Source organism: Dendronephthya gigantea, unplaced genomic scaffold, assembly GCF_004324835.1.
Source record: "Dendronephthya gigantea isolate DGI-Jeju-01 unplaced genomic scaffold, DenGig_1.0 000218F, whole genome shotgun sequence".
Classification (NCBI taxonomy): domain Eukaryota; kingdom Metazoa; phylum Cnidaria; class Anthozoa; order Malacalcyonacea; family Nephtheidae; genus Dendronephthya; species Dendronephthya gigantea.
Genome location: NW_021163228.1, coordinates 39,884 through 54,280, shown reverse-complemented (window position 1 = coordinate 54,280; position 14,397 = coordinate 39,884). Strand labels below are relative to the sequence as shown.

Sequence of the window (14,397 nt, the reverse complement as noted above, 5' to 3'; positions counted from 1 at the left end):
CAATAATTTTGAACATTTTCTGATGCAATTATTTTATCGTAACAATAACAGTTTCGCTAAATAATTATCTAATCATTTCAACGGCGTTTAATGCAAGTTTTATGCGATGTATTGAAATGAAATATTTCGAATAATCAAATAATAATAATAATAATAATAATATTAATAATAATAAAGACTTTATATCTGTGTCAGTATACATCTAGCTGAGGAAAATTTCCTCTACTAATTGGGGACACTTAACTATCTGCTACGATATACCTATACCTAATAATTTAAATTAAAAGTAGTACTATCTTATACTATCTTAGTAGGCTTAAATATAGGCGTTGCGTTTTAATAATATAATACGCCACACTAGTTTTTCGTGGTCACGACATCTAAATTAGCAATATCAAAGCGAAATTTACCCCAGAAAATATGATAACTTGATTGCTTTGACATTATCAACCGAACGGAAAAGTTCTTTGGTCAGAAATACCGTAAAACAACACAAGTTTTCCACTAGTGTGAGCTTGCTTGATGTCGAAGCTAATGTGTTGAGCATGAATATCGTATTTACTCGTTTGAGAGCTCTAAATTTTTACTAATCCACCATAATCTAATCCAAACTCTAATCTTAATCTGTATGTCTGGGAAAGATTGAACTTTGGCATTTACTAGAAATTTGCAATTATTTCACGGTCGAGCACTTCCGCATACGGCTTTTTGTTTGAAAAGTCGAGTGAATATGTCTGCTCAGAACTCTTTCTCGTCCTCATCAGCGAATGAAGTTTACATCAAGGGCGATAAGTATAAACGATCCAGAGTCATACAAAGATCTTCGCAGAAGACAGGCTTTGAAGCGAGAGGAACTCTTGAAAAATTCAAAGCGTTTTCAAAGAATTAGCGAACGAGAGGACCGCACCGATGTGCCTTTGCAAGCTAGAGTTAATACAAGTCTCGGAAAACATATACCAACCTACCGTGGTTTTGATATATGCAAGTGTCCCGTGGATTATGTTTTGTATCGGCAACTTTTTAGCTTGTCAGACCGAAAACCGTGATCGAATTGGGAACCCTCTCAGGCGGTATGGCGGTATGGATATCTGACACACTTTGCTTGCTTGATGTCGAAGCTAATGTTTACAGCATGGATATAGATGCGAGCAATCGCAGTGAACTCGTGAACAAGTTGAAGCCGGAGAATGTCACTTTCCTTCAAGGAGACTCGCATAAAATCGAAGAAACTTTCACAGACGAGTTCATGAAAAGCCTTCCCCACCCTTGGGTCTTCTCTGAAGATGCACACGCCAACCTAGACGGTGTCTTAGAGCATTTTCATCGCTACATGAAAGAGGGAGATTACATGGTTGTCGAAGACACTGGCCCGGATCTTGTCTTGCAAGTTGATTCGAAAATCGCCGAAAGTGGCGTCTCCACTCCCGTGGGACCGAAGCAGTTGCAGTGTTTCAAAAGATTCTTACAAGACCACGAGGAATTCTACGCTGTGGACAGCTTCCTGACTGATATGTATGGATACAATTGTAGCTTGCATTGGCACGGCTTTGTTAAAAGAATGAAATGATTTGGAACCGACGTGAACCATAGTTTGATTTGAATTGTACTTCCTAGATTTAGTTTTAAATCATATATAAATATTTGACATTTTCATGTCGAAGAGAATTTTACTCCAGAGAGTATGAGAATGCAAAAGTTCTGTGTACGGAGACAGCTTAAAACAACGCAGGTTTTCCACAAACCGCGTGGCGATATTTTTTTGGCGAAGCGAATTTTATTGTTTTGTATTTGAGCAATTTGTTACAGATGGTTGTTGTTTAGAGCTCTGAAAGAGAATTCAAACAATCATCAATTCATAAGCATTTTAGCTTATGAAATCAACCCTAATGACATGAGGTGGTTTATGTGTAGCAAAGTAGTAAAAGTACCATCCAAAGGATGGCACATCAGTCTAGTTTGTCATGTTACATTTAACAATTGCCATTTGTATTATTATAGCAAATTTAATGCTAAACAAGACGCCTGTTCTGGCGTTAACTCCGGCGCACGTGCCAGTCTTTAATATAGAGCTTCTGAACATAAACAATACAGTTCATATTCGCATCTATATTCGCGAACCTATAATTATAAATGTTCGATCGCGAAATTCAGAAGCACATCGTACTTTAAAAAGTATAGAAGTTCAATTGTTCAAAAATGTAAATAAACCGCATGATACATTCGCTTTGTCTTACACTTTGCCTTTGGAATTCGCGCTTATATAGTTATATTAAATCTTCAATCCTGTGCAAACTACGACGTGTGAACGCGCCCATACACGACCACATCATCTTGTTAAACGGCGAAATAGCAGTGATATCATTAAAATAGGACCAGAATCAACATGTATTAATATATTCTTACCCCAATTCAATCTAAACTTAATCGAACAGCATGAAAATAACGGTTTATTTGTTCCTCTTGGAAGAATTGCCGTATAATGCGAGCGAAATCGAATCGCGCATTGGAAAATTAGCCAAAGCTGTGCACCACAACTCTTGGGAGATAAGACTGAGACGTAGATAAATACGATTACATACACGTTTCAAATACTAGAATGTTTCGCGCCATTTCAGACTTGCGACGCATCCTCGTCCCCAGGGCCTATGTGGAGAGCAACGGAGCTAGGCCCTGGGGACGAGGATGACTTGCGACGACGAAAAATAAAAAAAAAAACAACAACAAAACAAAACCGAGGCGAATTTTCAACTCCGTCGCTGACGCCGGAGTAACAAGACGCCTACTCAGGCGATCACTCGGGCTGCAGTTATCTCGTAGTAACATGGCATGTTCGTGACACTCGCGCGAGAAACGATCCTAGGACGATTTTGATTGGTTCGAAGACTTCGTGCCGCCCACGCGTGATTTTTGTAAACTCGCGACGCAAAAAAACACCGAGCCCATTTTACAACTTGGTCTACCTACGGTTGTCCGAGTAACAAGAATGCGGCGTATTTGAAGTATAATTTAACTTAAACACTTGAACTCACATTGATAAAAGTCGTTGCAACAAAAGTCAACAGTTGTAATTCAGATTAAAATCGATTGTAAACCCATTGTATATATTTTCAATCTAAAATGGGTAATAAATATTATTAAAATATTACATAAAGTATCTCTTTGCTAGAGGATTTTTGCGTTCGATGAAGAGGAACGCTTCCTAATTGTCACGTCACGGCTGGATGCTATGTCGTTTTGAGATTTTTGTGTGGCATTTGCCTCGCTTTCGTGTTTTTGCATTTGCTTCGCCGGCTGGATTTCGTGCCGCGTCCTAATTTCATGTGCTTTCCGTATTCCGGTTAAACCGAAACGTTTGAAACGTAAACAAACGTGACAAAAACTTCAGGATTAACGTTGGCTTGCAAATAACTGTAAGGTATTGTAGTGGGGTTGTATTATAGAGCTTGACAGATAAGGTATAAGGGATAAGGTATGTTTCTGATGAAACAACAGACCTCAAACACTTAATAACGCCGATATTAGAAGCTCCTTTTTTAGTTATTTTGTAGACAGAGTAAAATACTAACGCGTTATTTTGTGAACTCATTAACTTGGATTAAAATCAAGGATTATATCAAAGGATTAGAATCAAGGATTATATTCTGAACATGAAATTATTAACTATAGTGCAGCGGTGAAATCCATTTAAAATACTTCATGAAAGACAAAGCATGAGTATCAAAACAAAACGATGTCTGCGTTTTAGGAGATTCTTCCTTGAAAATTGGAATTCAAAAAAATGCCTTACAATTATACTGAAATCGTACCAGGAATTTCAACTTTTTATTCAAGGAATTTGCAAGTTTCCTTCGTGTTGCAATTAATGAGAGAATTGTTACTCGTGTACAAAATTGATTCGTCAAAAACTTGAAAAAGTTTTCTTTATTGAAAAAGATGTTTATGATTCACATCTGCTTGTATAATTCAAGCCATAAATGGCTCGTCCTGTAGTCCAATTGCTCGTCTTATTGCTCGCAATCCCGGCTCAATATTTGATTACAATTTGGAGCTCACAAACCACCAACGATTCTTCCATCAAAGTCCGAAAGTGAGTTTTGTTTATAAATTTAACGTTTCAAGTGACTCGTCGTTGAAATATTTCACTAAACATGGAACCTTAGTTCAGCTTCTTGGCGTTGTAGAGCCGCCTAAAGACTAATTAGGTTTATAAATTTCATTAACTGATAGTGCTCTTCCACTGATGAGTAAAATCATCTGACATTAGACAGAGTAAAATACTAAAGTAGGTCACATCTGGGTGCATTGCAAGCTAATGTGTTAACAAGAGACACTGACAGATAGTTTTGATAACTTATTAACCGAAAGTATTCTTCCACTGATAAGTAAAATCATCTGGCATTAGACAGAATAAAATACTAAAGTAAGTCACATCTGGGTGCATTGCAAGCTAATGGGTTAACAAGAGACACTGACAGATAGTTTTGTTAACTTATTAACTGACAGTACTCTTCCACTGATGAGTAAAATCATCTGACTTTAAACAGAGTAAGATACTAAAGTAGGTCACATCTGGGTGCATTGCAAGCTAATTCTTCAAGGATCAAATCTAGCATAGTTTTCAACAGTGTATTTGCTTTTGTAGGCTTGTAACTACCTTGAGTGATTTTGGTAAAAAATGGATTCAACCAAAAACATGGCTGGACGAGTTGAAAAGGCTATGGTTTTACCTGACAGACAACAGAGGTGAATGCGTCGCAGTGGAAGTGATGAAATATCGTAGCAATGTCGGGTATTTTGCCAATAGCCCTCGACCGAGACATGAAAGACCTCCTAAAATGAAGTATAGGATTGGTCAAGTATTTTTGCACAAGTCTGCTGGTTACCATGGCGTCATTGTTGGCTGGGACGATCATGCCAGGGTAATGAATTAAACTGTTTAGAACTGATAGAGCTATCCAGTATAAATAAAGTAAGTTTAGTTTAGGTTTCCTCCTGTAGTAACACTGGATCAATAAGAGATGATCCTTACTGGACCTCTAGGAAGAAAAGTTTAGAACTGATAGAGCTATCCAGTATAAATAAAGCTAGTTTAGTTTAGGTTTCCTCCTGTAGTAACACTGGATCAATAAGACATGATCATTACTGGACATCTAGGAAGAACAGTTTAGAACTGATAGAGCTATCCAGTATAAATAAAGTTAGTTTAGTTTTCGTTTTTTCCTGTAATAAAACTTATTGTTTTTAATTCAGGCAACTGATACCTGGCTTGAAAATGTATATGGCAGGGAAGCTGCAGTAAGTAAACACAAGTCAAATGACTTACAGACAGATTACTATGAAATATGTATATTATATTTTCTTGATAATATAATATGTTGCAGGATCATTTTGTAAATGAATGATTTGTCATACTCATTGCAATTATATTTTTTTTAAAACAGGAAAAAAGACTGGAACCTCATTATGCTGTTCTGCCCGACCAATCAGAAAATGACAATTTACATGCTTATGTCAGTCAAGATGACATAGAGATTGTCCTCAATAGAAAGGTAAAATTTCATGTTTAATGATTTTTAAACTTACTGCTATTAATACTCTTGTTAAAGTAGGTCACATCTGGGTGTATTGCAAGTTAATGGGTTAACAAGAGACACTGAAAGATAGTTTTGTTTACTCATTAACTGACAGTACTCTTCCACTAATGAGTAAATTCATCTGGCATTAGACAGAGTAAAATACTAAAGTAGGCCACATCTAGGTGCATTGCAAGCTAATGGGTTAACAAGAGACACTGACAGATAGTTTTGTTAACTTATTAACTGACAGTACTCTTCCACTGATGAGTAAATTCATCTGGCACTAGACAGAGTAAAATACTAAAGTAGGCCACATCTGGGTGCATTGCAAGCTAATGGGTTAACAATTAAGAGACACTGACAGATAGTTTTGTTAACTTATTAACTGACAATACTCTTCCACTGATGAGTAAAATCATCTGACATTAGACAGAGTCAAATACTAAAGTAGGCCACATCTGGGTGCATGCATTGCAAGCTAATGGGCTAACAAGAAACACTGACAGATAGTTTTGTTAACTTATTAACTGACAGTACTCTTCCACTGATGAGTAAAATCATCTGGCATTAGACAGAGTAAAATAATCAACTAATGCCCATTTGCAATTGGTTTTCAGATTGAAAACAGTCTTATCGACGATTACTTTGAAGCTTTTAACGGAATTGGGTACGAGCCTAGGCAATTCTTGAAGAAACTGTATCCTAAAGATTAATCAAAACCGTATCCTTGGATATTTGAATAATTTGTACAGAAGCCACCTGAAATCATTTGTATTATACAAAATATAATTGAAATGCTCTCAATAAGAATGATTTATATTGTTATTGAAAGCGGTAAAAACGACTACAAAACGTCGATAAAATGTGGACTTTGCAAAAACTCAGCGCCGATGTGAAAGAAATGTAATTGAAATTTAATTGCAAAGATATTCCAAGAAAAAGTACGGCTCTTTTGACATTAATAGAATTTATGCAAACTGAACCATTATTCCATATTTGGGAATATAAAAAATTAGAACACTACAGCGGGCCAATCATCGTGGATTCCAGATCGACGAACAGCCAATCAGCGCACGTTATTTGCATCATTCAGCGCACGCTATTTTGGATATTTTACCTGGAGTGAGGGAAATTGTCAACCTTACTCCGCTGAACTCGATTTAAACTGGAATGATAACTGCTGTTTATTTGGCCGCCATTTTTGAGACCAATCGTATTTGTAGCCGAATCATACACCAGTGCCATTCCCTTTTTGATCGTTTGTGTAAGCGCGGTCGTCAACCGCGCCTACATAAGCAAAAAAAGGATTGGCACTAGTCCTGTAATTCGGCTTCAAATCGGACTCAAAGATAGTGGCGTAGTTATTATTCCAGTTTATATAGAGTTCTGATCTAACAGTTCTATACAAGCTGTTATGTTAGACTTTTAATATAGACTTGAAGCTAAAAATCTTTTTTAAAAAAACATAGAAAAACATAAACACATCGCCAATGCAATGCAAATGTTTCACCAAGGTATTTTCTCGCACTAAAATTAATTTTATAGTTGAAATATGTGCATATAACTACAATATACAATTATAAATATGGCGCAAATTTTTTCTCCACTCGTATTTTTCAAGCTTCCTTTATTTTGTGGAAGATTCGCGATCTCATTGTCAACTTCCTTAAATTTCTTCCACAGTTTTGAAAATTCACTGTTCGTCGAATCTTCAAAACTTTCCAGACCTGTCTGAACTTTATCCACATTCGTATTCATATCAGAGACTTGGTTCTGTACACCTATTATCCATGAGGTCAGACTACTTTTAACGTTGGTAATCTTGTTTTCCAAAGTGGATTTTGTTTGGGCGATCAGATCGTTGAGGCTCGCGTCAATTTCATCGATTTTCCTCGAAAGACTTTGAATTCTTTCATACGTGTTGTTCCAACATTCATTTATTTCCTCTCTGACAGAATCCAGTTCGTTTTCATTTTCGCCAAGTTTTGTTATGTCTCTATAGAAATTAAAAACAGATGAGCCATGCCACTGATCTGATAATACACTGGATATATTTTGGTTATATCTGTATACTATCCAGTGATCTCTATATACACTGGAACGATAACAGAATCTGTGGCTGGTGTTATAAAACTCTTTAACTCAGAAATACACGACTCTGAGTGGCCAATTCTGTCCTTAACTACAGTTAAATGTTAACTTCTCTTTTTTATATAACTGGCCTCTGGGCGCCATCTTGGTTCCTCAATTCGGATCAAGCTGCCAAGATGGCGGCCGAGTTATCGTTCCAGTTCACATAGAGGTCAGAGGTGCGACGGGGGAGTCTTGAGGAATTAAAATAGGAATATTATTACTCGGGCTACCGTAGGTACACCGAGTTGTAAAATGGGCTCGGTTTTCTGTCTTGCGTCGCGAGTTTACAAAAATCACGCGTGGGCAGTACGAAGTCTTCGAACCAATCGAAATCGTCCTAGGATCGTTTCTCGCGCGGGTGTCACGAACATGCCATGTTACTACGAGATAACTGTAGCCCGAGTGATCGCCTGAGTAGGCGTCTTGTTTATAATAAATTCAAACCGGCATCTCGAGCTCTTTCATCCGTCGTTACGGCTGCTAGGAAGCCGGTCAACTTGTTAAAGTCATTCGCAATTTTAATTAATTTTAAACACCCAACACTTCACATTTAAGCACACGTTAAGGGGTTGTTTTTATGATCCTCAGCCGAGATTCAGCGAAGCGTGAGATGACTTTGAGGTATTGAAATGAGCATATAATATGATCCTGGCAGCATTGTAGTCATTAATAAATAATAGCATGTACTTGTTTGGTATCAAAAACATTTTTTCAATACCTCAAAATCATCTCATGTTGGATAACTGGGCTCATGTAACAGCCGTAATACATATGTAAAATGTACCCAATCGTGCATACTGACATGATTTGTGAGAGTTTTCGCCTTATAAAGCACATCTTAGCAATCACAACACCAAACTAACGTATTTATTCATATATGGTCGGAGACGATTTAGTTCAAATTCCCTTTTAACTATGAACAAAACATAAACAGTATTGCCGAGCAACGACACATGTCATTTTTTTATATTCTACGAGTGTCGCCAACAAAGTTTGCTTTTATTTATAGTTCTGAAACAACATTTCAAAACGATATCGATTGCAACAATCGTGAAATATCTAAGTTAAATATGAAACTTACCCGGCAGCAAGCACTATGGCTGTAATTGCCAATCCGATCGAGGCAAATGTCGCCAAAATAGAAAGATTTTCGAATATCATTTTCCACCGAATGTTTTGAAAGCATTCAATACATGTCGAACAACGGCCTCCTTCTACTCTTCGTTCTTGAATCGGAGGTCTTCGTTCCTCACCCATTTTTGCTGGAATAGTGGAATTTTTCAATGAATACAATTTAAAGCGCGCTTGTGAAATGTTTGCCAAGGAAATTACCTGGAAAAGCAGCGTGTGTTTCCTGGAAACACCCACAAACGGAACTCAACGACACATGCGCATTAACCCCCCGGGAATTGGGTAATTTGATAAAAGGTTACGGGGGAGTCGTTGCTGGGTAAAATTTAACTTCGGAGTGTCCAAAACGAATCTCATCGACATATGTAACAGAACCTTAAGAAGGGTCAATTAATGATATATCTGGCATTTTAGAACCGTTTCAAGAGTCAAATAGCTCTATATTATCACCTTCTTCAATTTTATTGCGTTTTATCGAGCATCGAACTTCATGCGATTGTTGAGAGAATTTCTGTCTGAATATAGTCATCAACTCCGGTACCTCCATATGGAAAGACGAGCAATATTTACAACATTCAATAAACAATCTCGTCTGTATTGTTTTTTGTTACATTAATTTTATGGTCTTGTAAATGGTTAGTCATGCAAAAAAGCTTCTTCCGCCCCAAGCCAAGCGTATCAATTATTCTCAATTAACATCGCAAAAGCCAATACAATTCAATATGAATTTGTATGTATTTCAATTGATTAATTAATTGCTATGTAATATCGGTCAAGTCAATAACGGACCTTCCAAGTTTCTTTGTAAATCAGCCATCTCAAATCCATGCTTTTATAAGTTAGTACATGCGACCTAATTTTGCCTTATTCCATAGCTTTTGATAGATGTTTTGTAGGCTAATGTCGTGTAATGTATATAGACAGCAAAACAACTAAAACCAGTGCAGTACCGCTTTATCAATCAACATACTACATTCCATACATCAGAAGTAGCTAACTTTAATCGGACAAATACGGTTCTTTTAAACATGGTCTGTTACAAAGCGACACTTATATTTCGCCTGGAATACAAGTTCATTGTTTATTATTTATCAATAGACAATACCATCGTCTATTAAATGGATTCTGTGACCCATGTTTTGTAACATTGTAACGTTTTGCAATATATCAAGTGTAGATAACCCAAGTTATAGCGACCTGCTTCTGTTATTGACCACGCTTTTTCGCAATTTCCGCTTCTATTTTGTCAAATTTTTCCCAAACCTTTGTAAATCTCGCTCCTATCAAGTCTTTAAAGTTTGCAAAATTCGTTTGAAGTTTATTTACATTGGTTTTCAAGCTCGAGACCTGACTTTGCAGAACAGTCAAACGTTTATTTAACATTGTTTTGGCATCGCTAATATTGTTCGCCAACGCGGATTCCACTTCAGCAATAAGTCGCGTTTTGCTCGACTTAATCGCCTCGATTTTTTCTAGAAGTTGAGAAATTCGTTTTAAAAATATTGGATATGTACCGTTCACTAGACACGGTGTAATCTTCAATCGAAGAGATACAATCTCTTTGTGCCTTTCTGTCAAAGTATCATCGATGTTGCCCTCTTGTATCATTAACACCGCGCAAATCGATAAAGCGAGCGTCGAAATTGTAACAATATGGTAAACGTACTTCTTTGAGGCTCGAAAATATCCAGTGATATCTTCTTCACAGTATTCCATCTGATCATTTTCAAAGTCAACCGTTTCCCAATTAAAAACCATTGCTTCGACCACGTTTGCGAGCCGATGACTTTACGGTTTAGTCGGTATGAATTGCTATATCGCGTTCAAATCGAAAGTGCGAACTTTAGCGGTTTACCGGGAATTTGAACGGAAATTTAGCGGTTTACCGGGAATTTGAAGTGTTGCTTAGCGACCTCATGCATGAATAAACGGTTGCCATGGGCGAGTTGCCATGAGAGGTTATGCAAGCGAGAGTTTACATGAGAGTTTCATCAACTATCATTGCTTGATCAAACGAGAACAAGAGTTGCATGACAGCATGAGAATTGACAAGCGAGAGTTTACATGAGAGTTTCATCCAGTATCATTGCTTGATCAAACGAGAGCAAGAGTTGCATGAGAGTTGACAAGCGAGAGTTTACATGAGAGTTTCATCATTTATCATTGCTTTTATAATCAAACGAGAACAAGAGTTGCATGAGAGTTGACAAGCGAGAGTTTACATGAGAGTTTCATCCAGTATCATTGCTTGATCAAACGAGAACAAGAGTTGCATGAGAATTGACAAGCGAGTGTTTACATGAGAGTTTCATCAACTATCATTGCTTGATCAAACGAGAACAAGAGTTGCATGAGAGTTGAGAAGCGAAAGTTTACATGAGAGTTTCATCAACTATGATTGCTTGATCAAACGAGAACAAGAGTTGCATGAGAGCTGACAGCGAGAGTTTACATGAGAGTTTCATCAACTATCATTGCTTGATCAAACCAGAACAAAAGTTGCATGACAGTTGACAAGCGAAAGTTTACATGAGAGTTTCATCAACTATCATTGCTATATAGATCAAACGAGAACAAGAGTCGCATGAGAGTTGACAAGCGAGAGTTTACATAAGAGTTACATCGACCTTTGTTGCTTTACTAAACAAGAACCTTTGACGAGCGTTGAACAAGTTAATAGGAATTACGAAGCATAAAGTGCCTCGCTGGGATTTAACAGTGCACAACCAGTACAGCAATGTCCTGGTAGTTTACCAAAAGATGATGAATGTATATATAAAAAAAATGCTAGGATATCTGCCAACAAACTATTCTATAATATCTATCGATTTATAATTCGTTTAATGATTGGTTGGTGTTACGACCAGAGTCAGACAGGATCCGTTTCCAAATCAATTCACAATCCTTTCATTGTTAAGTTTAATTTATATATTGAGAGCTCAATATTTTTTTTCAAAAGTGGCATGTGCTTAAAAGTATTTTTTACATGCATTAATCCGTCATATATATAAAGATAAAAAAATGGAAAATATTTTTTTGCTGAAAATTTCAACAAATCTTATATGGCTTCGGTTTTTTGTCCTTTATTTACCCAGACACTTTTTGAAACACATTTGATCGTTGAAAACAAAGGTCCGAAAACATGTCCGAAATCAATCAGCTCAAAAGAAAACCTCGATAATTGTTTCCTAAATTCTGATTTTTGAAAAAAATCTTGCTATGGAAAAAGTTTAAACAGAGTAAAAATAGCCAAAAATGCTTCATCAGCCACCTGTGCTCCTTGTGGAGAAACTATTGTATTTCACCAGCAAAAAAATATCTTTCAACTTGTGGTAATATTCATCCTAGCTACGGGAGTTAGCCCAAGTCAATACAAAAATGAATGATGTCTTCCCAAGGGGTATATCGCATTGCCATTGATTAAATGAATCTTTAACTGTCGCGCTGTTCTGCTGTTGTTTTAGAACGCTTTGTATTTCGAGCAGTTCACATTTTGAAGCGAACATTTTGTAAGCAGTTTTCTACCTTCGAATGGTCGTTGAATTTCCGTACCATAAAATTGTGGGAACACCGATTATGTATACTGTAAGTTTGTTAAAAAGTTGTTTGTTTGATCTTTTTTAACAAATCGTATGTAATCTCTTGTATGTTGTTTGGATATCAGTTCTAAACTGTTCTTCCTAGAGTTGCAGTAAGGATTATTGATCCGGTGTTACCACTAAACCAAAGTAACTTTATTTATACTGGATAGTCCTATCAGTAACTGTTCTTTCTAGAGGTCCAGTAAGGATCATCTCTTATTGATCCAGTATTACTACAGGAGGAAACCTAAACTAAACTAACTTTATTTATACTGGATAGCTCTATCAGTTCTAAACTGTTCTTCCTAGAGGTCCAGTAAGGATCATCTCTTATTGATCAGTGTTACTACAGGAGTAAACCTAAACTAAACTAAATAGAGAGTTTAAAAAAAGTTAGTTTAGTTAATATTTCCCCCTGCAGTAAAACTGGACCAATCAGTGCCGATCTTTTGGAACGACAGAGCTATCTAATTTAAAAAGAGTCCTTATTTTAGGAAAGAAACATGGTTTTTCAGATGATTTCGCTGCATTTTATGATATGTTTGAGTCTAATGTTTCTTGGAGCAATGGGAACGAGCGCTCCGGAAGAAGGCGGACTTGACTTCGCCACGCCTCGGGCTGCGGTCGTAAGCGAGAGTGAAAAGTCGGAAAACATCGATTACAATACCTTCTGCAAAGTGAAAGACAGTATTCCTGATGAAAGCTTGTTTGGTTGTGAGCTGAAGGAACCAAATGATGGCTTTGAATTGCGGGTTTGCAAACTCGAAAGTGGTGAGTTTGGTTTCACAGCTGAAGAAGCATTCCAAAATTAGTAAATTGGGAAGTTTGGCTCGTGAAATGTTTAAAAATGTGGCAATATAGCGCTGAAAATTTAGCAATTCTTCTATAATAAATTAGGATTAGGATTGGGTCTGAGATTAAGATTAGGTCTAGATCTTAGCTTGGGATTATGATTGGGTCTGAGATTAAGATTAGGTTTGAGATTAAGATTAGGACTAGATCTTAGGTTGGGATTATGATTGGGTCTGAGATTAAGATTAGGACTATAACCTAGATTGGGATTATGAATGATTATAGTTAACCGTAATCCTAAATCTAATCCAAACCCAAATCTCAAGGATTAAATTCGTTTTTGTCGGATTTAATACTGAACATGGATTATTTGATTAACAATTGCTCTGTTGTTTGTTTGTTTTTAGGTTGTGCCGATTTGGTAAAATCGAGCATTCGATTCCATGATTCCGTTCACGGCTCAGAGGAGAAGCTGAGCGTTGTTAAATACAGCAAGATAATAACCGATAATTTGAAATGCAAGGAGGAGACTGATCCCGTGAAGACCACGTGCAAGGGCTACCTCGAGGAATGGATTCCGGAGGGGCAGGCAAAACTGGTCCGATTCAACGAACACGTGTTTAAGAACACGGAAGATACGATGATCTCCGAAATCATGGAATACCAGACGACCGCCGGTGCCAAAGCGAAAACTGTCACTGATCTCCAAAACATCGTCAACTGGATGACACCGCCCGACGGGGAATGCACCATGTACAAACAGCTGTGCGATTTGGAGGGATTTTTCAAGCTGAGCGGGGGTTTTGTGATTCACAATCCAAACGTCAATGAAAAAATGATGCTCTCCAGCCATTGTCACAGCGGTGAAGGTGATCCAACGAATAAAAGAGTTCTGGAAGTTTTGAAAAAGTTTATTAAAGAGTTCAAATCAGTTGCCGTGGCACCCACGTCAGAGTCCGACTAAACACAACGGAATTGTCGATCTACTTCTTCAAAATCGCCTGAATTTCTAGGATTTCATTAGGTCTTTCATGAAAAACGATTTTTTCATGAAAATGGCAAGTCTGGGTGATTTAAGAGGATAGCCTAATTTGATTCAAGGCCATTTTAAGGAGTAGATCTGAACTTTCTATTTTTTTGTCATGGTTATGAGTGTTTAGATATCAACTCTTGTTGAACTGACA

The 14,397-nt window shown here is 37.1% G+C and overlaps 2 protein-coding genes across 2 annotated transcripts; one reads left to right on the top strand and one right to left on the bottom strand.

Annotated features, from left to right (window-relative positions):
• Nucleotides 1-3,866: 3,866 nt before the first annotated feature.
• LOC114539799 lies at nt 3,867-6,434 on the top strand. Its single transcript, XM_028560375.1, has 5 exons — nt 3,867-4,087; nt 4,643-4,919; nt 5,251-5,295; nt 5,442-5,549; nt 6,194-6,434. The coding sequence occupies exons 1-5, from the start codon at nt 3,975-3,977 to the stop codon at nt 6,287-6,289; spliced, it is 639 nt and encodes a 212-aa protein (XP_028416176.1). The 5' UTR covers nt 3,867-3,974; the 3' UTR covers nt 6,290-6,434.
• Nucleotides 6,435-6,519: 85 nt separating this feature from the next.
• LOC114539800 lies at nt 6,520-9,112 on the bottom strand. Its single transcript, XM_028560376.1, has 2 exons — nt 8,791-9,112; nt 6,520-7,572 (listed from the first exon to the last, which is right to left on the bottom strand). The coding sequence occupies exons 1-2, from the start codon at nt 8,964-8,966 to the stop codon at nt 7,116-7,118; spliced, it is 633 nt and encodes a 210-aa protein (XP_028416177.1). The 5' UTR covers nt 8,967-9,112; the 3' UTR covers nt 6,520-7,115.
• Nucleotides 9,113-14,397: the final 5,285 nt, after the last annotated feature.

Excerpts from the sequence above, each read along its gene's own strand:
- LOC114539799 (XM_028560375.1), top strand. The coding sequence starts at position 3,975 with ATGGCTCGTCCTGTAGTCCAATTGCTCGTCTTATTGCTCGCAATCCCG. Across the intron at positions 4,088-4,642 it reads TCTTCCATCAAAGTCCGAAA|GCTTGTAACTACCTTGAGTG; the intron begins GTGAGTTTTGTT and ends TTGCTTTTGTAG. Across the intron at positions 5,296-5,441 it reads TATATGGCAGGGAAGCTGCA|GAAAAAAGACTGGAACCTCA; the intron begins GTAAGTAAACAC and ends TTTTTAAAACAG.
- LOC114539800 (XM_028560376.1), bottom strand. The coding sequence starts at position 8,966 with ATGGGTGAGGAACGAAGACCTCCGATTCAAGAACGAAGAGTAGAAGGA. Across the intron at positions 7,573-8,790 it reads GCCATAGTGCTTGCTGCCGG|AGACATAACAAAACTTGGCG; the intron begins GTAAGTTTCATA and ends TAATTTCTATAG.